Here is a 25,333-nt window from a genome sequence, read left to right on the forward strand (position 1 = left end):
ATGGAAGAAGGCCTTCGGGCTGGGCACGTCGGGCTTGAAGCAAGCCCAAATACGAACTCAAGTAGCCATTCGCTCGCCTGCACTGAGAACATTCCACTCAGGCCTGATGCGCCATCCAGAAGGTCGACCTCTTAAGATGTGACCATCCAGATGCTTCATCAGAGCCCAAGAGCTGGATATACACAATGCCAAGTGCATGATATGTCGTTGGAGAAAATTCAAGTGTCTGGTATATGGTAAAGGATGGCGAGTCGGCTTGAGGTTAAGCCATCGAGGATTTGTGACGATAGGATATGAACGTACTCACAATACTCATTATTTTCTTCGTCATTTCATCCTGCAACGTCGGTCACGTCCGGAGTGCTGTTGACTGTATTCCAGAACGCCCTGCCGTCGACGAGTCTTCCCAAACCCTCGAGATCCCTTGGCAGCGCCCTCACCCCATTTTCAGCCATCAGCTCCCTCACCCATCTCTCATACGCGTAATCTTCCTCCTCGATTTTGCCCTCACCTTTATCTCTCCTCTCCAACTCCTCCCTCGCATATGCACCCCACCTCAGAATAATGCCCCACCAATCATGGCTCCCCATATCCGTCAATATCTACCTGTTTCTATCGACACTCTCCCAATTTTCAAGACAAAGCACAACCGCCCTCGCGACATCAAGTCCATGCACCAGATGGACAACGGTCTTCCCCTTCACAGCTTCCTTCGTCTTCGCAACTCTCACAATCCAATTCTTCACCTGCCTCTCACCGCCATGCAAACCCGCCAGGTTGAGTATACACGCATTCTCCTTCTCCTGGCACAACAGCTGGTCTTCAGCAAGCCACCGCTCACTGCTTTCGTCCTGTGGAGAAGTCTCATCATTCCAGTGCTCGCCTTTGAAGACGCCTGTGCTACCGAAGAGGATCCATCGCGTCTTCTCACTCGCTTTGTGGGTGTAGAAATATATTTCGAGAAAAGTTCGGATGCTCTCGCGCCCACGACCACCAAGTGGAAATGTGATCAGCACTGTCTTAGCACCTGGCAGGCAAGAAAACTTTTCGATGCTGTTAGGGTTGGAAACGCTGTCGGAGAAGGGATCCCATGTGAGTGGGATGCTGTCGTTGCGGCCTGAGCGGGTCGTGCCGGCGTAAGAGATATCGCGCGATCTCAGGAGTGGGAGAAGAAATTGGGACGTCCATCCCAAGCCAAGGATGAGAATGTCTGGGTTGGTGGCTTGAGCTATTGTCTTGGGCGTGTTTTTGGTCATGGTTGGTGAAACGTTGGGTGGAAATAGGGCGGAAATGTGAAAGTGGGAGAGAGAAGTGGTGAAATATATGTGTGTCTGCAACTACTTGCTAATCATCGTCGATGCTAGTCTATGGCGTTTCATGTCGCCACGAAGAGTTCTTGCGGACAAGGCTGAGGTTCGAGTAGAATTCAGCTAAGGCTCGGTGCGCTAGCCGCGTACGGAAAGATTAGATTAGATGATGTCAGAAACGGTCCCTCGACTGCCCGAGGGTGCAAGTTCGCTTGTCTTTACAACATGCTCTATGGCTCACGCCGGGATCTTGATGCTATACATGGCCATCTCTACAACGTCTAAACTTCCGAAAGGTTTGATGGGAGATTAGTAGCAGCGCTAGGTGTCGATAAGAGAACCCAGATTTAATCTCCTAATGGTTCTACTTTGATGAATACCAAAGCGTATGACACAGGCAGATTGCAATCTTGTTGATCAGTCTCGCTTAAACACAAAGAGAGGCGTTGGTCATGGAGGTAATTACGAAAACCATTTCTTGGCCAATGAAGTAGCCCAACTATCGAGTATTGAACAAACATATCCAGAATGAACACTCCAATCTGCCATAGGTACAAATGATGCTTAAGACATGAGACTTGAGATAGTGTCCGCGGATATCAGCGCCAACTAGACTTTATCCAGACCCTTGAATCCACGCGTTCTGCCATCTTCATTGAAGAGATGGGCAACTCTGGGACATATCTGACGCTCCATTGCTTTGTGTTGGTCTTAAAGTTCTACTGACGTCTTGTAGGCTCTGACTGGGGAGTATACTGGGTCTTGTTGACGACCAAAGATCTATTTCCGCGGTATCTGCATACATCATAGTACCTGCAAACCCTCCGCGGTTGATGGCGTGCACTACTGCAAGTTCATGGATTTCTGACTCATGTGGAGCAGTTGCTATTGCAAACATGCTTTTGCTGACGCTTTCGGCTTCTTCACATGGCTCGCGAAGTGGACTCGAGGATGGCGTTAGCCCGAGCTCAATATCTGCAAGCCAAGTCAGGTACCCATCTGTAAAAGGACGGTGACGGAGCGACATACCCACTGTCTCTTCATTCTCTCGAGTTTGACTCACGGACCAGAGTAACCACAGACGATGCCCTTGCCAGAGGGTGAAGAGGCTGATAAAAGCGGCTAAAGTACCATAGGTGATATTTGTTACAGCCTCTGTTGATATTGCCATTGCAATTTCCGATGTTCGAGTTTCAGGAATATCTGTTCATCAGCTCTTCATATGCATGGAATCGATAGATAATAAACAGAGGGTGATTTTGTCTCAACATAAGTAACGCCAGGATCAGGCTGACGATGCGATCAAAAGCCAACAGTCTCCACATTATGTATTAGCGCGTGGCTCTTGGTTGTTGTATTCAAATCGGAAGAAGTTAGCGGATCTAGGACGCATGGGCCACCATATGAAATCTGGGGTGACATGGATAATGATGATCCTTCCGAGACACCCCAATAAACGTGGGCAGTACCTGTTCCATATGGCGCAAACATTGGTACAAGCGCCAATTCGAAGTGCGAGTTAGCGGACGGTGCCAGCCTCAAGATTTCGCGCTGGGAGTTAAATGGGACGTTTGCCAACCCCACCCCCGAAGAACATAGCCCCTTCGTAAATGAGCACAGAGAGAGGAAACCCGCAGTTTCGTATCAAGAATGTCGCATGTCGTCTCAAAGTTCGGTGAGCTTCTTACCCCACTTGACGCCTTTCGACAGCTTCAAGGCTATACTCACGGTCTACTAGGGTATCAAGATGGTCTGCTAATTCAAGGAAGATCTACTGGGGCCCTAGGAAGCGCCCAGGAAAAGGGCGCTGTGAAGGCAGTGCGTCACTTCTTGGGTTCATTCTGCAGTGAGACATCCAGAATGCGCTTGGTTGCACTTTGCGCGTGGCTGCACGGTACATTAGTTGGTCTGTGCACTGTAAGCTTTTGGCCGGCTCTTAATTATGAAGGACAATGTTTTGCGATTTATGAACAGGTTGATTCGGACACTTTTGTCCTATGCGTGTATTTGGACTGGGATAAAGGACGCTCCTCTCATCATGACTTGTAAATTTTGACCTTAGAACGACACTCACCACTAAACTCCGTAGTGATCTCTTGAACATGTCCATCCATACTCAAATTCAAGCAGAAGTATTTTTTGGCTTGAGGGAAATCAACAGATGGCAGCATGCATGCTGTATGCGTTATTATCATGGCAGAGTAGATGTCAAATAGCTTCGCTGAGTCACATTGTACAGATGGACCGCAATAAATTACTGAGCAAGATCAGAAGCCTTTTCGGACATCCAAGGCTAGCGACAATAATGATTATGAACAGAGATGTCGGTTATATATTTCAAGCGGCAAAGATAGGGGGCTACATATACGGTCCTTCTTTTTTCCTTGTAATTTATCCGCATGGCGTCTGTCCTTTACTCAAGAATGATCACCCTTATATGTAGGACAGTTCAAGACGCGTGTTGAGCTTACTCGCATCATGCGTTTGAGTACTACGTTTTTGCGGATGTAGGCTCGTTTCCAATGGATGACACAGGAGATACTGAATACAATAATACCCATCGAGCCTTCCTACAAGCCTTTCTTGCCAGATCAACTTTGACATATGAGCAAGCCAAACCCATCTTAGCAGCAATTTTTGGCGCTCAAGGTACCAACCAAGCAGCTTTCTTGAAGCTTGTTGGTGCTAACGGATGTAGAAAAGCGTGACTACTTGGTGGAAGATGTCACTGAATCTGACTTCATAAAATATGTTACCACCATTAACAACGCCGTTTCTCCCTATGATCTCGAGATCCGAAGCACTTTCCACCAAATCACACGACAGCGTATCTATGCCTTGGTCAATTCGACAAGCGACGCCATTACACAACTCGCGACGACGCACTCAGCAGATGAGATCAGCTTCCTCAAGCGCGTCCTTGACGCTATTTTCGAGACAAACAACACAAGACGACATGAGGTGATGGCGATCAGCTCGATGCAGGCAGTCAAGCTAGCCAAAGCGCCGAGCGATCGAAGAACTTCACAGAATGGGGCAGAGACACAGGGCAGCTCCGGACAGGGTCTTACGCTTGTGCAGGCGGAGAAGATGCTAAAGACGGTGGTCGAAGAAGGGTGGTTTGAGAAGAGCAGGAAGGGATTCTACAGTCTGACACCGAGAGCATTGATGGAACTCCGAGGCTGGCTGATGGAGACATACAATGACGAGGACGAGGATGAAGAGGACCGGATGATAAGGATCAAACAGTGCTACGCTTGCAAAGAGATTATCACAACTGTCAGTAGCCCAGATTCTGGGCGAGAACCTCTTTGATTAATACTGATATTTGTCCAGGGTCAACGCTGTCCGATTCGCGATTGCCCATGTCGCTTGCATGACATTTGCACTCAGCGGTTTTTCACCACCCAAAAGGGCAAGAGATGTCCAGTCTGCAAAACGGAATGGACAGGGAGAGATTTTGTAGGCGAAAGAGCAGCTGTCGACATGAAAGAGAAGGCGAAGAGGAGGAGTTCAAACGGAACTTCTAGGCCTGCGCAATCATTTGTCGAAGCCGAGTCAGATGCAGCAGCCGGTGAAGCTGAGGTCGACGATGATGACGGATGAATGATAGCAGACTTCGACGTTTGTAATGCCCCGATTTGCAAAAGCATCACCTGCCAGTGCTCGAGCCTTGTCTTTGGAATACCCAGGAAATAACGGAGTGGAGAACAACAAGAACCGGACCAGCGTCTTCAGCATGTGACAGAGAGGTCGGCATTATTCACTTCGCAAGCGCCACCACGGCTGGCGGGCAGGAGTCTAAATGCGCCAAGGCAGGGCATTGCATAGAGGTGGAGACAATCTATGGTCGCAATCGCTAAGGATTCCTCAATGAAGAAAAAAGCCAGCTCTCAAGCTGAACCACGGCCCCGCCTGGCTCCATTATTAATTTCGTCTGGCCCGTGTTTAGATCGTCTACCGCTGCGACCAAGGGCCCAAAAATGCGGGGAAAGATCTCCAAAGATGCCGCTGAAAGTCGCCGTGAAAAGGCCTGGTCGCGTGGGAAACGCGCCAAGAGTGCCGGAAGTGCTCCGCAGAGTCAGTCTTGGCACTGGAGTCTGCTGAATTCTCCATCGCACCTTCCTCTTCTGGCGGCCACTAACGTCATTTCCATGCGTTCTTTTCCTGCAGGTGCCCTGGGCCCGGCCGAGGGTGTCAATGGTGCCTGGTGCTACCATCTACCTTATGCATCGTCATGCACCCATGGTGCTAGGATTGGCAGTGGGCTGGCGTCAAGCTTGAAGAGCTCTACTACATATGCTCCATGCCTCTGTTTCTCTTAGCCTAGTGTGCGGTCGCGGAGTGGTAGAAGACCAATGCTTCATTCCTGACATCGCAACCATCATGCAGTCTGCGCGCTCTGTACTGTTGTCTGCTTTGCCCTTGTGGCTTTGCACCTTCCAAAGCAATGCTGCCCTCATACCACGTGCCATCTCTGTAGATCCGTCCTCATCCTCTCCAAGTTCCGTGTACAACACACGCTTTCCAAACGTGACATGGGACAATGAGCAATGGGACGTCCTCACCACCACTCTCGATCAGGGCCATTACCAATCTCGACTAAGCATTGCGAATGGCTACTTGGGCATTAACCTTGCTGCAGTAGGGCCATTCTTCGAGCAAGACGTGCAAGTCGATGGCGACAACGTCAATGGTTGGCCACTGTTCGGCCAACGACAAACCTTTGCGACCATCGCTGGCTTCTTCGATGAGCAACCGGACACGAATGGTACCAACTTTGAGTGGCTGAACCAGTACGGTGGAGAAAGCGTCATAAGTGGTGTTCCCCATTGGAGTGCCATCATCGTCGATTTGGGAGCAGGAATCTATCTCGATGCTACTGTCGATAATGCGACCATCTCCAACTTTTCATCCTCCTTGAACGCCAAAACGGGCATCTCGAAATGGTCCTACACATGGTCACCTTCAGCGGCAAACGTTACCTTTGACATCGCCTACACCGCATTCGCGCACAAATTGTACATCAACCAGGCGTTCGTGCAACTGCAGATACAGCCTTCTGAAGATATCAATGTATCCATAGTCAACGTGCTCGACGGAACGAGCGCCGTTCGCACGGATCCCAAAGGCTCTGGGCCTGAAGGCACGGCAATTTACACGTCTGTGAGTCCAAATAACGTGGCTAACGTGACCGCCTATATATACGCAGAGATGGAAGCTTCTGAAGAGGTGGATGTCACGACTTTGGGCATAGTCAAGGACAAAGCGTTCATAGGGGCAAATGATTCTAGCATTGCCCAAGGAGCAATGGCAGCGCTCAATTCAGGGAAGACAACGACCATCACGAAATATGTGGGAGCTGCTACGTCCGACGCATTTGTTGACCCACGAAAGACAGCGAAAGGGGAGTGCGCGCAGGCAAGAATGAACGGGTTCGACGCTTCTATGAAGAGTCACATTAATGAATGGGCCGAGTCATTCCCTCCAGACTCTGTTGACAACTATACGAACCCTGAGGATGGTACACTACCAGCCGATCAATACATTATTGAGTCTGCGATTTTGGCTGTGCTGAATCCGTATTACCTGCTTCAAAACACAATATCTGCAAATGCGCTCTCGAACGCTAGCTTTGCCCCAGTCGACGAATGGAGTATCAGCGTTGGAGGCTTGACTTCAGACTCCTACGGCGGTCTGGTATTCTGGGATGCGGAAGTCTGGATGCAGCCGGGTCTTGTGGTGTCACATCCTCAAGCGGCCAAGCAAATAGCAAACTATCGTGCCCAACGATATGGGCAAGCAAAAGCGAATGCTCAGACCGCAGCGCAATCTTCAAAAAATACTACGACATTCTCCGAAGACGCAGCAGTATACTCCTGGACAAGCGGAAGATATGGCAATTGCACCGGCACAGGACCCTGCTTTGACTACGAGTATCATATCAACGGTGACATTGCTCAATCGTTCCAGAATTACTGGGTTGCATCTGGTGATACTATCTTCTTCAATGAGACGCTCTTCCCGGTCTATGACTCGATCGCCCAGTTCTACTCCCAAGTCGTAACGAAGAATGGCTCATCCTATACATTGACAAACATGACGGATCCGGATGAGTACGCCAATGCGGTTGATAATGGAGGCTTCACAATGCCTCTGATAGCTAGCACCCTTACAAATGCCAATCTCTTCCGCCGGCTTTTCGGGCAGGATACCAATTCAACTTACGATGACATCGCCTCCAACATCTTTATCGACCGCAACGGAGAAGCCGGCATCATAAACGAGTACACAGGCATGAATGGCAGTATATCTGTCAAGCAAGCCGACGTCGTCCTTGACACGTTTCCTCTCAATTACAAACAGAGTTACACCGCCGAAAACGCCCAGTCTGACCTGTCCTACTACGCAGGCAAGCAATCTCTAGAAGGACCTGGCATGACATACGCAATCTTCAGTATTGTTGCCTCAGCTGTCGATACCACTGGCTGCTCAGCCTATACCTACCAACAATACTCATCCCAGCCCTATGCGCGCGCCCCCTGGTTCCAATTCTCCGAGCAACTGATCGATGACTTCACGACCAATGGCGGCACCCACCCTGCCTACCCTTTCCTCACCGGCCACGGCGGCGCAAATCAAGTTGCTATCTTTGGCTATCTTGGTCTCCGGCTCACGCCAGACTTCACGCTTCATATCGATCCATCTCTTCCACCACAGATCCCAAATCTCCGCTATCGGACCTTCTATTTCCACGGTCACCCGATTGTCGCTGTTGCAAACCAAACGCATACCACACTCTCTCGCCCCTCCTCCCCTAGCCCACTATCAACAGCCAACTCAACATTCCTGAATAACTCCATCCCAGTGATGTCCGGAAACTGGGCCACCCCTATTATTGACTACTCCCTTGCTGTAGATGGCACTCCAATCTACATATCAAACCGTCAAGCTTCCATGAACACCACCGTCGAGGGTAACATCGCGCAATGCGCCCCTGCCTCTTCGCTTGACGATTTCCAACCCGGCCAATTTCCCATATCTGCGACCGATGGCGCTGGTAGCACGAAATGGCAGCCCAACGCAGCCAACACCACACAAAGCCTCACCCTCAATCTAGCCACCGTCCCATTCCAATTAGTCAAGGGCTTCGAATTCGATTGGGCCGCTAACCCCCCGACTTCCTTCAGCGTGAATTTCCACAATGAATCCGACGCGGATGGGACTGAGGTTTACTCTACGGATAACGTGGAGGTGACGGTGCCGTTTAATGCTGAGGATGTGAATGTTGTGCAGAAGTATAAGAGCAACACTACGAGCGTTACGCTGGATGAGGCGGTGTATAGTGGGAAGTACGCGACGTTGAGAGTGCAGGGGAATGCGGGGGATGATGCCACCAATGCCACGGGGAGCTCCGTGGCTGAGTGGGCGATAATTAAAGCTTGAATGAATAGAAGGGGTTGACTATGGGGAAGGGAACGAGAGAGAGGGCAGAAAAGGGTGTACGGCAAGGATTGAGGTGGCTGATATAAACTAAAAGGGCTGGGCATGTATATAGTATCTGGCTGGAAGCAATGGAAAAGAGAAACTTGTGTGTTAAATATACAGCATAACGAAGGCACCAGAGGGTGTTGCATAATGATAATTTCGGCAAACATTATAGGTATCGAATAGTGACGACGTATCACTCAACTATAGGAAGCGCTAGACCATGTACCACTCTTGTAACCATTCGAACACTTGATGCCCAATGATCATGAGTCATGATAATGAAACTAAGACTGTATATCCCCTACGAAGGAGGTCAAAACGCCGCGTAGACTCCAGAACAGAACCCAGCAAAAAACCCACCACCAAGGATATAAAAATCGCAAAACCTCAAACACGCCGCCCATTCATCGCTCACTCGGTATCACTAGTACTGGTACTCTTTCCCCCACCCCCCTCACCCTCCCCATGCCCCTCACTAACATTGACAGCCAAAAAGCTCTTCGGCAACTTGACGGTATGAAACTTGGCCCTCAACGTCTCAATCACCTCTTTCCAATCACTATGCGCCGTCAGACTCCTACGCGGCGCACAGCCTATACTGTGTTTACTGTCTAGCTGCACATCTAATGGGTCAAATGTATGACAGCCCGGCGTCACGCCTATCCTTATACTGTACGTATACACGTCTTCGTCTTGGTCTTCTGATTCGTAGAGTTCGAACGTGATGTTAGAGAGATAATCGAGTTCAGGGATGGCATTCCGCTCGATCTTGGTCTTGATGCCGCCTTCGAAGATGCAGTTCAGCAGGGTGTAGATGTGTGATTCCTTGGTGAAGTAGACGAAGGATTTAGCGTCCTCGGAGGCTTGGACTTCTTCGAGGTCGTTGACGATTTCTTTGAGGAGAGGTAAGGAGGTGAGCAAGCCGATCTCGAGTTTTTCGTCGTTCGAGATCCCGTATTCTTGCGGGCAGACGAAGTCGAAGAGGACTTTGGCGTATTTGTAGAGGTCGCGGAGGGCGGAGAGGCGGATGTCTTGTTTAGCGCGCGATTGGCCTGTGCCGGAGAAGAGCTTGAAGTAGGATTCTTGGAGGTGGTCGGAGGTTGTGGAGGGGGGTGGGGAGGGTAGGGCGTGGTTCATCATTGATTTGCGGCGGAGGCCCATGCGTTGGGCGAGGTTCGTGCTGGAGGATTTGTCGATGGGTTTCTCGATGCTCTTGTCGCCGCCGCTGTTTTTGCGCTCGTGTTGCGCAGGGGGACGAGAAGTCGATGGGGTTTTCGACTCGGGTTGAGGGCTTGCTGGTGCCTCTGTTTCTTCGGTCTCGCTCCCTAGGCTGATGCCTACGGGTGGTGTGAAGACCCATTCAAGAAAAGGTCGATTATGTAGAGCATCGAACTTCATGGTGTCGTACAGTTCGGAAATCTTGCTGGGATCTATCTTTTCGGAATCGCAAAATTCGGAAAAGAGCTTCTCCCAACGTTCCTTGAAGAGCTCTGGATTTTCACCGCAGCACCACCGCGCTTGTATCGACGCTGAGTTTTGCCCCTGAGATTGAGACTGAGACCTTGTAGAGTTTGGCTCGTCGGACGCACCCTCACTGACTTTGTTCAAAGCACTAAGTGCACCACCTTCTAGTCGTTTGAAATTTTGTCGCATGACTTCTCGGTGGAACACCATGAGTTCTGCCACTTTTCTAACAACGACCGACGGTTCAGGAGTATTGGCTGGCCAAGCAAATTGGGGTGGCGCACTATGTCCTTCGCGCAGCAGCAGCTTTAATTCTTTCTTGACCTTATCCATGACGTCCTTTGCAGCGTTCGAATCATCCAAGAGGTCCTTGCGAATCTTGATGGTGGAATCGTCGACCTCTTTCTGATTGAGGAAAGAAGCTGCCCATATTTGAGCGCTTGTAGTCACACGTCTCTCGGAGCTTGAGAACACTCGCACGTTCTCCAAGGCCTGTTTATTCATCAACAAGATATCCGCTCTCATGTTCTCTCCCAGATCTTGGGCTTGGTAGCGCGCAGAATGTGTTGGCTCACCGCCCCATTTGACGATTAATTGAAGTTTGTCAAGAATTAGGTCATTTTCTGCTGCAGAGAAGCGGGATAGGGTGGTGCCCGCCAATGAGTCGCTCCTGGTTGGCGGCCTTGAAAGTGGTGTGTGCTCTCCGTCGGCAGTTTTTTCAACCTCTACAGGATCCTCTGTAAGATGCTCTGCAGCTATAAGGGCTTCGGTACCAGCACTCTCGGCAATCTCACTCTTGATTTTCTTAATTTCTTCAGGCCGTCGTTTTCGAAACATCGGCTTAATCTGTACCTTGGTGCCAGTCCAGGCCCCTTTCCGAGCGAGCGAAGTCTGTAGTAGCTTCAACCTCTCAAAGTCTTCAATCCCTTCTTGCATTGCTGTCTTGGCTGCTTCAGAGACACTATTCAGCGCGAGTTCACCTTTGAGAAGGACCTCTTCTTGATGACCCTTGAGTAAGTCAACGAAAGGTTTTGTGTGGAAAGTGAACTTCAACTTCTGCTTTGGCGTTCGATCCGCGTGTCGAATTACTGATACCATACCTTTTAGCTTCCAAGCATGTTTAGATGAGGGCTCTGGAGCAGGGATTTGGGGAATCTCGGGGGAGGTAGAGTCCTCTGTCGATTCGGTAGAATGTATGTTTGGTAACGCTGAAGGAGGAAGCTGGATAGAGGAAGAACTCTGCAATTGAGGAAGCTTCAATTTGCTCTCATTCGCCATCGAAGGCGGTGAAGATAATGGTGTCATATTCATGACAGGCTCGGGCGACGCCGTACCATGAGAATGGGCGCCTCCCTGATGATGATGCCCTCTGAGCTTGGACATGCTGGGCGACTTCATTAATTTCTTGACAAATTCAGACCGATGGCCACCTAAAGTATTTTTGCGATGATTCGAGGCCTTGTCAGGCTCCGACTTATCAATCGAAACTTTGTCCACTGGCTGTTCAAGCTCGATTGGCGTAGCGATACCGTCCTTCTTTCTTTTTTCAGCGAGGAACATCTCTTTCAGTATCTTCGCAGATTTGTCGTAATAGTCATTGTTATCCTTCACAAAACTCCAACCGTTGACATCAATTACAAAGCTCTGATTCTTGACTCGTAACATGTCAAAACCACAGACCCGCTGTCCGAAGCCGTTTGCAATGCGTCGAGCGATCGTTTGCTCCTCTGGCTTCAACTTACAAATATAGCGTATCTCTTTGCCGTGAGTATTGCGTCTTACGAGACCATCAACGACTGGAGAAGTTCGTGTCTCAGCATGGCAGAATTCAGGTCCCACTGTATAGGCTTTGATGTCTTCCGCATTGTCGACATCGAGAAATTGCTCATACACGTAGCTGCTTCCTTCCTCAGTGACGGATCGTGGAGTTCGCATATTCTCATCCCATTCGGAGCTTTTGTTTCCTATCTTGCGAAACAATCGACGTCCCCCACCTCCATGCTGATCTCTAGGAAAATATATGTGAATGTTGTGATCCTCTCCACTCACTGGCTTCTCCACAAACGGCTTTCTTAAGGTCATACCATCGACAACAATACTATCCCCGTCATCGGACATTTCGACCCGCTTCGGTTTGGGTATTCCACCTCCGGTCCCATCCGCAGGGCCTTCTAGTCTGACTCCACTGAACTTGTAAAGGTGCTCGGCGAGCTTCGCTGACTCCAAAGTAGGGCCTCCGTCGCGACTGATCTCGACACGTTGTGGTGTTGGCACCCCTATCTTGTCTAAAATTCGCAGACACAAGCGTCGATCCCAGAGTATCTTTTGCATCGGCAAGTCATTGACGAGAAATGGTTTTCGCAGATGTTGATACGCTATGGCTTTGTCTAACGGAAAGCCATCAGAGAAGAAAGAGATGAGAAAGTCGCACTTTGGCCAATTTTCTACGGCTTCATCTAGGATGACCTTGTCTCCGAATATCATAACGTCAAATTCACCATTGGAAGAAAGACGAGTCAGAATATTCCTACTAGCTTTACTACGAGCTTTCACATCAAGCGCACAGATTCCTACTTTTCCAAAAGGCGTCTGAACGCGGTCGCTGTTACTTGGACTTGCAGCGCTGCTTGCTACCGTGCTTGTGGCCGCAGGCCCTTGGTGTCTGCTCCGCGATCTTCGAGGGGCGCTCGGCCGTGATGTGGGAGCAGTATTCCATGAGTCCATGTGTCTGACAGTAGCGTTTGGTGTAGGTGGTGTAATCTCCTTTGTCGGGATAGACGGAACATGATGTACTGTTTCAGAGTGGGCGATGACAGTAATTGGATCTGTAGCTGTTGTAGAAGGTGCCATGGCTTCTCCTTTTGTAGAACCTAGCGGAGGTGAGATCGGAACAGGTGCAGGCGCAACGCTTGGCTGCTCTGAAACGCCGCTGATAGATCCTGCATGGGAGCTGGTTGCACTTAGTGGCGCACTTGTAGTACTGGCAGGACCTGCCATTCCATTGATGATGGCTGATCCGAGCGACTGTAAAGATGAGAGTGATAGACGGTCGCCAGGCCAGGTAGAGATTGCACTCGGTGATTTCAACCCAACGTCTAGACTGCCAGATTGAGACATCTCAGGCGCGCTCACATGTGAGTCCGCTGAGCTTGGAGTCTTGTGCAGTCCTAACATCCCGACTGCTTCGTTTGCGGTCTCGTCTCCCTCCTGTGTTCCATCTATGATCGGGACTGAGTTCGGCACAAGAGAGGACACAGGTCGTGTTTTTGTGGTCTTTGAAGGCTTCCTTGTTGGAGGTGGCATAGATATGCTAGCTCTCTCCGCTGCAGTTCCTGTCGTATCCGGATCCGAGAATCTGCTTTTCCGACCGATCGTGGGAATCCTTGGGGATGCTGAGAGAAGAGAGTGGGATTGCGTCCTGCCTCTTGTCGCCGGCTGTGACGGAGTACGTTTGTCCATGATCGCTTCAGGCGAGCCATCCTCCCCTTGTATGTCAGAAGATGTGCCTTCTGGACTCGTCGCTCTAGCTTGAGATGTCATGACTGTTCCTCCTGCCCGTTGAGTGTGAGCAGGAGCACGTGCGCCTTTTCAGCGAGCCATTGAACAGGCGGGGGCGGGGCGGAGAGGACCCTCGATAGTCTGACATGCGAAGCAGTGCCAGAGGTTATTGCGAATGAGGACAAGATTGACTGATCTCGCCTCAGTCTTGAGGTATTCTATCACCGTTGTGGTTGCGTGGGATGAGTGACGTCTGCCCATCCCATCAAGCGGCGGGCAGTCGCGAGAGATACTTTTTCTCTGGCGTGCCCCACCACGACATCTCTGCAGCTCCTTGTGAACACTACATGGTCCTTATGAACCTAAATGCATCGTGAGGGAGACCCAAGAAGATGTCAAAGGGAATAAATGGTGGAGATGTAAAGCGCCGCAAGTTGACGAATGGCGATCAACGTTCGAAGTCCGCGTCTCGAATTTTTGTCCCCTTCAGAGTAAGATCCTGCCGCTACAGCTTCGATGATCTCGATTGACAAAAGCCCTCCTGCAGACTGTCGGCTTGGTCTGCTCTACACACGTTCCATTCACATCCCTCCCTCTCGGGAAGACAACGTTCCAGATTACCACCTCTGTTGGCCGATGTCTCCATACATACGATCTTCGGAGGGGCCTCAATCTTGTCTTCCTGACCCGCCCGCAGACTCCTGCGGAGATCGCAGCAACATGTGCGTGGAAAGACAGAGTCTTTGCCGCGTGGGGTGGCCAAGATGAGGAAGATGCTGGTATATGGGTTTTCAAGAGAGGGAAGAAAGTGGGAGAACTAGAGCCAGTGGGAGGCACTCCAGAAGCAATCAAGAAAATAGTAGTGTTCGGTCAATGGATCGTTGGCTGCGGCTCGAGACGACTGGAGGTGTGGAAAGCGGACAATTATGAGCACTACACCACAATCACCCCGGTTGGCACCAAGGGTGATGCTGGCAGCCCACTCACAGGCGATGTGTGTAGCATGCCGACGTATCTCAACAAACTTCTTGTTGGGAAGCGTGACGGAACCGTTGATGTATGGAATATCAGTACTGGAAAATTGATTTATACCATACTCCCCCGGCTGCAGTCTCTGGCGCAGTGACAGCTCTTGAGCCTAGCCCAGCCCTGTCCATACTTGCAATAGCGCGAGCAGATGGCTCAATCTTGCTCCACGATATTGGCAAGGATAAGGTGGTTCTGAAATTGAATGCAAACTCGGGCCGAAATTCAGCTATTGACTCTATATCGTTTCGCACAGATGGCCTGGGTGCAAGTGGTGACGACAGCAAGCCAGGACTTATGGCTACGGCTAGTAAAGGCAGTGGAGATGTAACTTTTTGGGACCTCTACGATGGTGGACGGGTCAAGGGGATCTTGCGTGGAGCACATGATCTACCACCATCTTCGGTAGATAATTGTGGGATCAATCGCGTCGAGTTCTTGCCGGGCCAAGATGTCATAATCACAAGTGGCATGGATAATACTCTAAAGTCATGGATCTTTGATGCCAAAGCCTTGTCTCCTATACCTCGCATCCTACATTCCCGAGGCGGGCATGCTGCTCCTGTCACCAAATTAAGCTTTGTGCCTTCAAATTCTGAGGGATCAGACGCTTCAGGGAAGTGGATTATGAGTGCCGGTCGAGATCAAAGTTTATGGGGGTGGAGTCTTCGGCGTGATGGACAGAGTACGGAATTGAGTCAAGGTAAAGTCCGCAGTAAAGCGAAGAAATTGGGATCGCTTAGCAAAAGCTTGGAAAACGGAGTCTCGAGTACACTGGAAGATCTGAAAGCTCCTGAAATCACCAGTATTGCTTGCTCATTGAACCGAGATGGCGGCATGGGCGCAGCTGCAGGAGGCGGCAGCGTGTGGACCAACACTACGTCGAAAAAGACGCCCGTCGATACCTCAGCAATCAGTATGACAGGCTGGGAGAGTATTGTGACTTCTCACAAAGGAGACAGTACTGCAAGGACATGGTTTTGGGGACGGAAAAAAGCAGGTCGGTGGGCCTTTGAGTCGGGCGACGGGACTGAGGTCACGACTGTTGCTATTACGGCTTGTGGTACCTTTGCTCTGATTGGGTCTGCTGGTGGCAGCATAAGCATGTTCAACTTGCAGTCTGGCATCTTAAGACAGAAATACCCAGCCGCCCTCTCACCTGCGCAAGCCAGGAAGTTGAAAGCCGGCTTGGGCAACGGTGATACTAATACAACGAATAGATCGACAAAATTTCCTCCGGGTCTAGGCAAGCACACCAAGGCTATTACTGGGATCATGGTTGATGCTCTGAACCGCACTGTTATTAGCTGCAGTCTCGACGGCAAGATCAAGTTTTGGGATTTTATGAAAGGCTTGCTCCAAGAAGAATTGAATTGGGCTCCAATGACTTCCATAACATCTCTAAAATTTCATCGACATAATGATTTGATAGCAGCAGCTTGCGATGACCTATCCATTCGTGTTGTAGATATTGAGACCAAGAAAACAATCCGAGAGCTTTGGGGCTGCTTCGGTCAGATAAGCGATCATTGCTTCTCGAACGATGGTAGGTGGATCATCGCAGCTTCAATGGATTCCGTCATAAGAACCTGGGACTTACCTACTGGCCACCTGATAAACGCATTTCAGACCGAGAGCCCTTGTACTTCGCTCGCATTCTCTGAAACTGGAGAATATCTCGCAACAGCACATGCCGATTCGGTAGGCATAAACATTTGGAATAATCGAACCATTTTCACCCACGTCCCAACTCGCCCGATCAAAGATGACGAGATTCTTCCAGCAACAGCTCCGACTTCCTCCGGAGAGGGAGGTCAGGCACTGATCGAAGCGGCCTTCGACGATGATGAAGAAAAGGAAGACGACGAGAATGATATAGACGCGGGTCCATTACCGGTTGATGACCTAGCTTCGGAACTTCTCACGCTTAGCTTGGTGCCGAAATCACGCTGGCAAACTCTGGTCAACATCGATCTTGTTCGTGCTCGCAACAAACCCAAAGAACCTCCAAAAGCGCCAGAGAAAGCCCCTTTCTTCTTACCTTCCATTGACAGTTCTAAGCCGCAAAAAGCCATCAACGAACCTGCAGGCCAAAACCTCGACGAGCAACTTACACCAGCTGAGCGTTCTCGCATTAGCAAGGTGGCCACTACCACCTTGAGCGATTTCACCAATCTTCTCCGATTCTCTACCCAAGATGGTGATTACAAAGCCTTCATCAGTCATCTGTCAGAGCTATCACCCAGTGCTGCAGACATTGCAATACGCACGTTGGATTTGGCGGAAATGACAGGTTTCGTTAACGCACTGACGTGGCGATTGAAGCAGAGACGCGATTTTGAGCTGGTACAAGCATGGATGAACGTCTTTTTAAAGCTGCACGGCGACGTGATAGCCGGTGGAAGCGATGAAGCCGGAGAAGAGAAACCAGCTCTTATAGCGGCTTTGCGAGAATGGAGAGGCGTGCAGGACGAAGAAAGAAGAAGGCTGCAAAGGCTTGTGGGTTTCATAAGTGGAACCATTGAATTCTTGAGAAGCGGAAGATAGAACATGAGTCGAAAGCGTATACCCCTCGTTTGCCGTTTTGATTGTGACACGATTGGTATCATTCTCCTGGTCTAATATTTCTCCCTTATTTATCGCCCGGCGCGATTAAGGTAATGACCATCGCACCTACGAACAGATACCAGTATCTGAATGACAGTCAGTCAGCAAGATTCCCAACCACATGCCACCAATGCAATGCGGCAAATCGAAAACAAAAGAAAACACCGTAGCAAAGGAACTCACTTCTGAATAAAACTCCTCTCGTCCTTCTCCTCGCCCTCCTCGCCCTCTGCCCCCGTGGCCTTCACCTGCCCTTTCCCACCCTTCGAATCTAACACCGGCACCGGCGCCCTCGCTTGCACCACGATATCGAAATCTCCTCTCCCCTCAACCTCGCCTTTGCCTCCCTTCCCCTTTCCCTTTCCCTTGTCACTCCCTTTACCCTTCCCACCTTCTTTAGACGGCCAAGAGCGCCAACTCACACCCAAAACTTCATCCCCATCCACTGAAACTACCACCGTGAAACGACCTTTGTATGGCGCATGAAATCCCCGGGTTGCTGTGACGCTGCTCCTGAATGTACCCTTCGCGGAAGGTTTCGAGGTGTGCGGCGGCGAGAAGACGGCGATGGAGGTGAGGTCGGTTGTGTTTTTTGGAGGTGTGAGGGAGAGGGTGCGCGCGGTTGAGGGGTCGAAGGGATTATAGGTGAGAGTCGCCAGCGGGGAGAAGGAGGGCGGGTTGTTGGGGGTGTGGGTGAAGATGCTGGCGGTTTGTTGGGGGGAAGGTGGTGTGGTTTGGAGGGTCGAGGGGAGGAGCGAAAGGAGAAGGAGGGTGATGTAGGGAAGCATTTTGGTTGTGATGGTTGCGACGATGGAAGATTAATCTATAAACTCACTTCCAGCGCTGTCGATTTGCTAGCCCAAATTGATACGCCTGGTTGTAAATCGTGGGACGCCGAGCTAGAATAAATTTAGAAGCATGATCTTATCTTATCAGATCTTGAGTCTGAGTTGTGGGCGGGCGATGTCATTGAAGCCTATTTTGAGACAGCATTGTCACAACCAACAGTGAGCGAAAAACCTTCCACTGCTTCAAATACAACCTGGGATCTACCTGTACAATCAGAATATAGTAATTTACGAAAATCCCTCCCCACCGATCTATACCATATATCGCAATGTCCGGCCTCGAGAAATCCCTCTTCAACCTCAAATTCACAGCCAAACAGCTGAACCGACAAGCACAGAAAGCAGGGAAGGATGAATCGGCCGAGAAGAATAAGCTGAAAAAGGTCTACCTCTCCCATCACCCCAGTCTCCCCAACGAGCACGAAACTCACCATCACCAAGCCTTTCCTCCGCGCAACAGAGCTAATCCTCCTCGCTCCAGGCAATAACCCAAGGCCACGCCGACATAGCCAAGATCTACGCTCAGAACGCCATCCGAAAACAGAACGAGAAGCTGAACCTCCTCCGGCTAGGGTCAAGAATAGACGCTGTAGCCAGCAGGGTACAAACAGCAGTGACAATGCGGCAAGTCACGGGCAGCATGGCGGGCGTAGTACGAGGGATGGATACGGCGATGAAGGCTATGGATTTAGAAAAAGTGCGGCCCTACCCATTCCTCTTCCCCCTGTGCCATCACCCACACCCTCTTCCCCCCCCTCCTCACTCCCAATCACCCCCTCACCCTTTCCCTTCTCCAACAAACCCAAACTAACCCCCCACTTCCCCACAGATCTCCGCAGTAATGGACAAATTCGAAACCCAATTCGAAGACCTCGACGTCGCGACGGGCTACTACGAGAACGCGACCTCATCAGCCACAGCAGTCGGCACGCCGCAAGATGATGTCGATAAATTGATTAGTATGACGGCGGATGAGGCGGGGGTGGAACTGAAGCAGGAGATGAAGGCGCCCGAGACGGGGTTGGTGGTTGGGGGTTCGGGGTCGAAGATTACGGCTGAGGAGGAGAGGGAGGAGGGGTTGGAGGGGCGGTTGAGGGCTTTGAGGAATTAAGATCGGGAGAAAGATTGTGGGGGTGGGTGAGGAGAGGTGAGGAGACGAGAGGAGAGGTTGGTTTGAGCATGGCGTTCGGGCGGCATGGACGTAATTCAATGGGTTTATGGCATAGATGACAATCATGAAGGATCGATGAATTCCTCAACATGGAAGCAAATTGCGCGCATCTTTCTCTGCCTAAAGTTTTTGATGACGGCCTCAGTTTCATTTACTCTATCGTTCTATATAGTCGCTGCCCGGCATCATTCGAATCGCCTCGGCGCTTATGTCACTTTCGCCAGCGTTGGTCAAAGCTTTGTCTATCGTCAAGCACCACTTCTCAAGGAACCAAAGTCTTAGCATCTCCCTCCTTCAACTTGCCAACCTCTCTAAGTCTCTTCACCTCTTCCTGCCACAACGGCGCAACTTCCTCCGCCACTTTCAACCCACTCAATTTGCCAGCTAAGTTTGCAATATCCTCTGGCTCCATCTTCCCCATCACGATCTCTATATCCAAAGACACACCATCGATCTGCTTCGTGTCTGCTTTCGCTCCCGCGGGCAGGAGGTAATTCGCATCTTTCACACTGCCCTTCAAGACCCGCTTGTTCTTCTTGACCGCATTCTTCGCGGCTTCTTTCGCTTTCTTGCCCTCTGCTCTTTCAGCTTTAGCAGTCTCTTCGGATTCTTTCTTCATTCGTTCCTGCTCCTCTGCAGCCTTCTTCTTGTCTTCTATTGCTTTCTTCTCCGCAGTCTCTCGGTCCAAACGTTTCTTGTTCTTGTCGGCCTTTTCTTCCTGTCGGAATTTCTTGATGCGTTCGTCGCCGGCTATGCATTGGTCCACGAGATTGCGAAGACGAGCTGTATCCTCTGTCTTCTTCTTTTTTCGGGCGTTGTTGTTCTTCCTTTCTACGTGCCTTTTCTGGTCGCGGTTTTCGTTGTCGTCAGGTACGTCCTCGTCTTGATACTCGAAGGATCGCCATGAATCGAAATTGTACCAGTAGTCGTAGAACTCTGTGACGTCCTCCTTGGCCGATTTTTCGTCGCCGAGATGGGGAGCGGGAGGACTTTTGGTAAACCGGGCCTCGCTGTCGAAGACTGGATTCCAGAGCTTGTAGAAATTGCCCTTCTGTAATTGCTTCTTAGATGGGAGAGGTACGTCGGCTTCTTCATCAACCGAGTCGAATTGGCGGCGCTTTACTGGGTCGAGGAGTACTTCCGTAGCCTTTTGAATGCATTTGAAGAATGAATCATCCTCGGAGGAACCTGCAGCTGCCTTCTTGTCTGGATGATGGCGAAGAACTTTCTTCCGGTGCGCACGTTTTATCTGCGCCTCGTTGGCCTGCCACCTGAAATTTGAAAGCCCGAGAACTGCATAATGGTCTTGTCCCTGAAATGGTCAATGGTGGTCGTCGGGTATCGTCTTAGCAGACTCACTTTCCAGTCTTTCGCGTCCCGAGACAGCATAACAGGGTCCTCAGGTTCACTGATGTCTGCATCTGAATCTTGCTCCGTCCGCTGGGCTTTCTCTTGGGCTTGGATCCTCTCATCTTCGGAGAAAGTTCGTCGATGGCGCAACTGTCATATACATTCTCAGTAGAATTTGAAAACAAGGAGGATATAGTAGCATACCCTTCGAGCGTGGGCCAGGAAATGAGGCCCAACCGGCTCTATGTTTCTTTGTATGGGGGTTGAGAGAGAGCCTTTGGACAAGAAGTCTTTCTCCGCTTTCCATTCTGGTGGTAGAACGGGCAGTGGAAGCATCACTTGAGTTGACATTGCTGAAAGGAAAACGTTGTTGGATAATCTATTGCTGTGAGGATTGAGACTTGAGGACTGCAAAACTTTTTTTTGCAGTGCGACGTCGAAATAGTTCAAAAATTCAGTTTCAGAACTGCTGTTATGTGATCAGAGCTGCGCACCTGTCCGGCTCAATAGTGCCTCAAAGCGCCGGGCCAGGCCGCCACGTCTTCCTGACATTTCATGCTAGAGATTGACATTTTTCTCGACATATCGTCCAATGGCCCTTGAAGCATATCGCTCTGTCATACGTGCAGCACGTACAGCATTCCAAGGTATGACACCTCTCTTCAAGATCCCGACAATTGACAATTATGCATATATGTACTGATATTCTCAAAGGTGACGCAAGAGTCTATTCGGCAGCGATTAAAGAACTCCATTCCAAGTTCAGTAGCAACAGGCACCTCAGTCCCGAAGATCCCGAGACCAGCGAAAAGGTCGCAGAAGCGCGTGAAGTGGCTCGGCTTTTGCGCGAGAATATCGTCCAGGGAGAATCTCACGCCGGAGGAAAGGAGTTCAGTATGTTTTCTATTGTATTTGGGCAGCCTTGAATGATGACGTCGTTTTGCTCGATTTTGGTTGCCATTGCTGATGCTTCGTGTATTCCAGAGCTACGCTTCCATTCCGAAACGGAGAGGGGCGACAATGCTTCGACCAAGGCGACGGATATGGGTAAATTAGGGCAATGTTGTAGCGCTTGATTGTACTACCATCCTTTCGAATTTGATCAAGGTCAAGGAGAACTTTTTTTACTCTACATTGCAATTCCATTCTGGCATTTCTCCCACATCAGTCCTGTCTACAATTGTTCCAATTCTCATGGCGTAGCAAGGATCTCAGCCTTTGGCGAGGCCTCCAAAATGGTCTATCAGGAAACAGATTTTTTGGGTGTTTTTGCTACATTTTTGTTTCGCAACTGCTTTTCGGTCTTTCTCATCGCGAGCGAACAGCAACAACATTAGACTTGCCGGGCTACTGCTATCTTGTAGCGACTCTATTTTGGAGCCTCTATAAGTACATAACATCTTGAGATGCCGCGAGAGAATATCTGAGATAATGGCCCAGGTGCAAATGCATTTCTTGTGGAAGTGGAGTTGCAATATTTACCCCTTGAAATCAACAATGTTGCTGTTTATACAAGAGAGTGTGAAATCGAAAAGTAATCTATCTTGTTTTGGTAGAAGATAAATGAAAAGTGAGAAAGTCATTTGAGGCGATGTTCAGAAGTCTGTCATTTCACGATTCCAAGCAGACATGACCAACCAACACTTTGTTCCAGTAAGGAAACCATTTCCCGTCAACGAACACCGCATTGCCTTCGTTCCCTCCCTCTGAAGCCACTTTGCTTGAACGCCGAACTGTCCACCTTGGCTTTAGCTGTTGACTGACATCTCTAAGCAGGACTCGGGCAAGCCGTGCATTCGGCAAGGAAGGTCTGCTCCGTGCGTTGGCAGATTTTGAAGGGCACTTGTGCTTCAGCGCAGTTGTACGCGCAGCAGGGGTCATATGTTTCTGGACATGCGCCTGCAGGGGCGGAGAAAGGTGTACATGTTGAGGCTGTGAGTGTCGTTGTGGGCGCTGGTGTTGGGTATGGATCTTGAGATAGGGCGGTCAGGACGAGAGTGAAAATGGTGATTGTGGTAGTGAGCTGCATGATATTTGTTCTGAAGGCTCTTTTGTGGGTGAGAGTAAGTAAAGTCCAGTCGCGTTAAAACCTAGTCGTTTGTCAAACGCTTGTGGTCGTATGAGGTGTGTTCGACGGGGTAGAGCAGATATTTGTACATGGTGAAACGTTCTTGGCGAGCTGAGGTATACGAAGGTTGACGTCAATGGAAATTCAAATGAGTGGACTGCACGTCGTTGGTGATGATACTCAGCTTACATGGTGTAGGAAGCTGGGAACAAAGCGAGCCAGATTCATGACCGTGCTCCATAGCTCCACCAATCTATGCTATGGGAGGTCGTCTGGGGTGGACGCCAAGGGTGCTATGGTACCACCCGCGAAGCTTACTGTGCATAAGCAACACGTAAAGGTCCGACCAGACAACGACCGTGAACCTGATAATTCTAAAATTATCAGCGGCGATCACGGAGAAGATGGGGCGCAGTCTGACCTATCGGTCGCCCCAACCGAGGGCTGACCATCTGACCCCATCAAGTGCAATACTGTAGTACTTAATCTGCCTTACAATATGGTCCCGACAGAGCAGCTACAAAGCGTGCAGCATCCGCTTTCTCAACCACGTCTATGTTAGGTTGTAGCCGAGTTGCTATTTCTTTATCTCTGGTATCCCTTGAAAGTAGGGTGAGGTATGGCTGCAGCCACTGTCGCTGGCTTCGTGGAGCGCATTCACACAAAGATGCATGGAAGACCACAAGGTTCATTTGTGACATCCCACTGACTAGATCCAGGCCCGATATTTCTGGCATATAGGACTGTCCAGGTGGGTGTGGGTAAGATTTGGCGATGCTCTCTGGTGCAATGGGGCAAAGGAAGTATGGTACAGCCGCGCAAATGTCGTCTATGTATTCTCTCATGATCCCCTCATAGTCACTTAGCTCTCGACGGAAGACTTCCTCCTCACCCGCAGCCGCATACAAGTTGAGGTGGGGTGTGATTGCGATGAGCACTTCTAGGACCTTAACGCGGGCTAGCCGCCAGGCACAGCAAGAAGCCGCTTGGGAAATACTTGCGTATATATCGATTCTTGTTGGGTATACTGCTTCGTCAAATGGTATATGACCCTTGTCAAGACGAAGAGACCTGCGAGGACGTCTGTCGGAACGCAGCGACGGCCACCGCTGTATCTCTAGATCAAAGCCTCTTGCTTCATGGTAGAGGTTGATTATATGTTCGCGCGACACATTTGCTGCTTCAGGACCCTCAAGAAGGTCTCGGGCTCTCAAAAGTAGACCTCCAAGACACGTGATTTGCCTTGCCAATAAATAGTAATCATCCATTTCAGCATTGATCGTGGGATATTGGGATGAAACGCTGTCGATATAAGATGAAATCAGGTCAAGGGAAAACGGGGACGGTATCGAATCGTTCTCGGTCATTGCATTTGCACTACTAGTGGAAAATACTGTGCTGTCAGTCCTCGAGCTTAAATATACCTAAGACATGGTCAGATGCTTGAAGATGGTGCTTGCCTCATGATGGTTCACTAACCAAACCTGCGTACACGCTCATCAGCAACCGGCGCGACAGTGTTGAATTGAATGATCGCAAAGGTCGATTTCTCAAGACAGCCACGATGCCTTGGAGATGAATGCTTCTGTTACACGATTCTAGGGCGATCGATCGAGAATGCTATTTGAATAAGCATGCAATGGCTCAGTGAGAATTGTTGAGGAACCAACCTCCCATATTCCAAGTATGAGCATTGCCATCAAGAATGAATCCTCATGTGCCACTTTTGGTTTGTCAACAAGAGACTTCACGAGCTTGAGTGACCGTTGATACTCAGATATCGCTAGTGTCTTGAAATGATCAAACCCAGGCTCAAGGGAGATAAAACTGTACGCCATGGACAAGGTGGCTACATTAAGTAGCGAGCTGGACAGTTCTTTCGCGTAAATGGTGGGTAGTAGGTCTGTCCAATAGCCATTGATACGCGGTGTAAAATGCTCGAAATAGTAGCAGATCGCCTGATTTTCCGAGCTCTCGGTCAAGGCGAATAGATTGGAGATATTGTAACGGCCGAGGTCAGAGAGTCCTTTGATTTCACAAAACGCTCTGGTAGATGGTTCATTACGATGGTCGCGATCGGCAGAAGATTGCTCTTTGGGTCCACGAGGTGGGTGGAAGACCTGGTAGCCAGTGCAATTCACTCCCGCTCTCAAGCATCTTTTGCACTTAGGCTTGGCTTCGTCACACTAATCAGAAGGGAAAGTTTTAGCTTTGAACAACGAAGACGACCTCTGTTTTTTGGTTTGCGAACCTTGACTTTGCGAGCTCTGCATTTGAAACATCCTTTGCTCGCACCACGATTCACCATTGTCTCTTCGATTCGGATGAAAATATCTCTACAAATGAATGTACTCGTTCTCTCAGCAAGCGACTTCCCCAAAGAATGATCTTGATCGAGCTCATATCACGAGTTCTATGATTGATGACTCTTGCTCTATTCATATCCGATGGCCATGCCGGTGAAGACTGGTACAAATACTTCACTGAGACTTCGGCTTGGCAT

The 25,333-nt window shown here is 49.9% G+C and overlaps 10 protein-coding genes across 10 annotated transcripts; 5 read left to right on the forward strand and 5 right to left on the reverse strand.

Annotated features, from left to right (window-relative positions):
• Positions 1-602: 602 nt before the first annotated feature.
• On the reverse strand, positions 603-1,256 carry KY384_005579 (uncharacterized protein; the record flags this gene model as incomplete). The annotated part of the gene is made up of 1 exon (XM_044814079.1): positions 603-1,256. The coding sequence occupies one exon, from the start codon at positions 1,254-1,256 to the stop codon at positions 603-605; it is 654 nt and encodes a 217-aa protein (XP_044669380.1).
• Positions 1,257-3,829: 2,573 nt separating this feature from the next.
• KY384_005580 (uncharacterized protein) lies at positions 3,830-4,913 on the forward strand (the record flags this gene model as incomplete). The annotated part of the gene is made up of 3 exons (XM_044814080.1): positions 3,830-3,956; positions 4,006-4,586; positions 4,644-4,913. 3 exons carry the CDS (start codon positions 3,830-3,832, stop codon positions 4,911-4,913), a joined length of 978 nt encoding a protein of 325 aa, XP_044669381.1.
• A 780-nt stretch (positions 4,914-5,693) lies between these two features.
• On the forward strand, positions 5,694-8,753 carry KY384_005581 (uncharacterized protein; the record flags this gene model as incomplete). The annotated part of the gene is made up of 1 exon (XM_044814081.1): positions 5,694-8,753. The coding sequence occupies one exon, from the start codon at positions 5,694-5,696 to the stop codon at positions 8,751-8,753; it is 3,060 nt and encodes a 1,019-aa protein (XP_044669382.1).
• Positions 8,754-9,209: 456 nt separating this feature from the next.
• Positions 9,210-13,802, reverse strand: KY384_005582 (uncharacterized protein; the record flags this gene model as incomplete). The annotated part of the gene is made up of 1 exon (XM_044814082.1): positions 9,210-13,802. One exon carries the CDS (start codon positions 13,800-13,802, stop codon positions 9,210-9,212), a length of 4,593 nt encoding a protein of 1,530 aa, XP_044669383.1.
• Positions 13,803-14,152: 350 nt separating this feature from the next.
• KY384_005583 (uncharacterized protein) lies at positions 14,153-17,333 on the forward strand (the record flags this gene model as incomplete). Its single annotated transcript, XM_044814083.1, has 3 exons — positions 14,153-14,251; positions 14,308-14,830; positions 14,884-17,333. 3 exons carry the CDS (start codon positions 14,153-14,155, stop codon positions 17,331-17,333), a joined length of 3,072 nt encoding a protein of 1,023 aa, XP_044669384.1.
• Positions 17,334-17,572: 239 nt separating this feature from the next.
• On the reverse strand, positions 17,573-18,181 carry KY384_005584 (uncharacterized protein; the record flags this gene model as incomplete). Its single annotated transcript, XM_044814084.1, has 1 exon — positions 17,573-18,181. One exon carries the CDS (start codon positions 18,179-18,181, stop codon positions 17,573-17,575), a length of 609 nt encoding a protein of 202 aa, XP_044669385.1.
• A 329-nt stretch (positions 18,182-18,510) lies between these two features.
• DID2 (Vacuolar-sorting protein SNF7) lies at positions 18,511-19,352 on the forward strand (the record flags this gene model as incomplete). The annotated part of the gene is made up of 3 exons (XM_044814085.1): positions 18,511-18,624; positions 18,723-18,938; positions 19,071-19,352. The coding sequence occupies 3 exons, from the start codon at positions 18,511-18,513 to the stop codon at positions 19,350-19,352; spliced, it is 612 nt and encodes a 203-aa protein (XP_044669386.1).
• Positions 19,353-19,674: 322 nt separating this feature from the next.
• On the reverse strand, positions 19,675-21,113 carry KY384_005586 (uncharacterized protein; the record flags this gene model as incomplete). The annotated part of the gene is made up of 3 exons (XM_044814086.1): positions 19,675-20,724; positions 20,772-20,912; positions 20,967-21,113. 3 exons carry the CDS (start codon positions 21,111-21,113, stop codon positions 19,675-19,677), a joined length of 1,338 nt encoding a protein of 445 aa, XP_044669387.1.
• Positions 21,114-21,354: 241 nt separating this feature from the next.
• On the forward strand, positions 21,355-23,278 carry KY384_005587 (uncharacterized protein; the record flags this gene model as incomplete). The annotated part of the gene is made up of 5 exons (XM_044814087.1): positions 21,355-21,409; positions 21,477-21,656; positions 21,747-21,809; positions 22,539-22,725; positions 23,029-23,278. The coding sequence occupies 5 exons, from the start codon at positions 21,355-21,357 to the stop codon at positions 23,276-23,278; spliced, it is 735 nt and encodes a 244-aa protein (XP_044669388.1).
• Positions 23,279-23,312: 34 nt separating this feature from the next.
• KY384_005588 (uncharacterized protein) lies at positions 23,313-25,138 on the reverse strand (the record flags this gene model as incomplete). Its single annotated transcript, XM_044814088.1, has 3 exons — positions 23,313-24,210; positions 24,595-24,950; positions 25,082-25,138. The coding sequence occupies 3 exons, from the start codon at positions 25,136-25,138 to the stop codon at positions 23,313-23,315; spliced, it is 1,311 nt and encodes a 436-aa protein (XP_044669389.1).
• Between the last annotated feature and the right edge of the window lie 195 nt (positions 25,139-25,333).

The sequence above is a fragment of the Bacidia gigantensis genome (assembly GCF_019456465.1).
Source record: "Bacidia gigantensis strain McMullin 20006 chromosome Unknown contig_245, whole genome shotgun sequence".
NCBI lineage: Eukaryota > Fungi > Ascomycota > Lecanoromycetes > Lecanorales > Ramalinaceae > Bacidia > Bacidia gigantensis.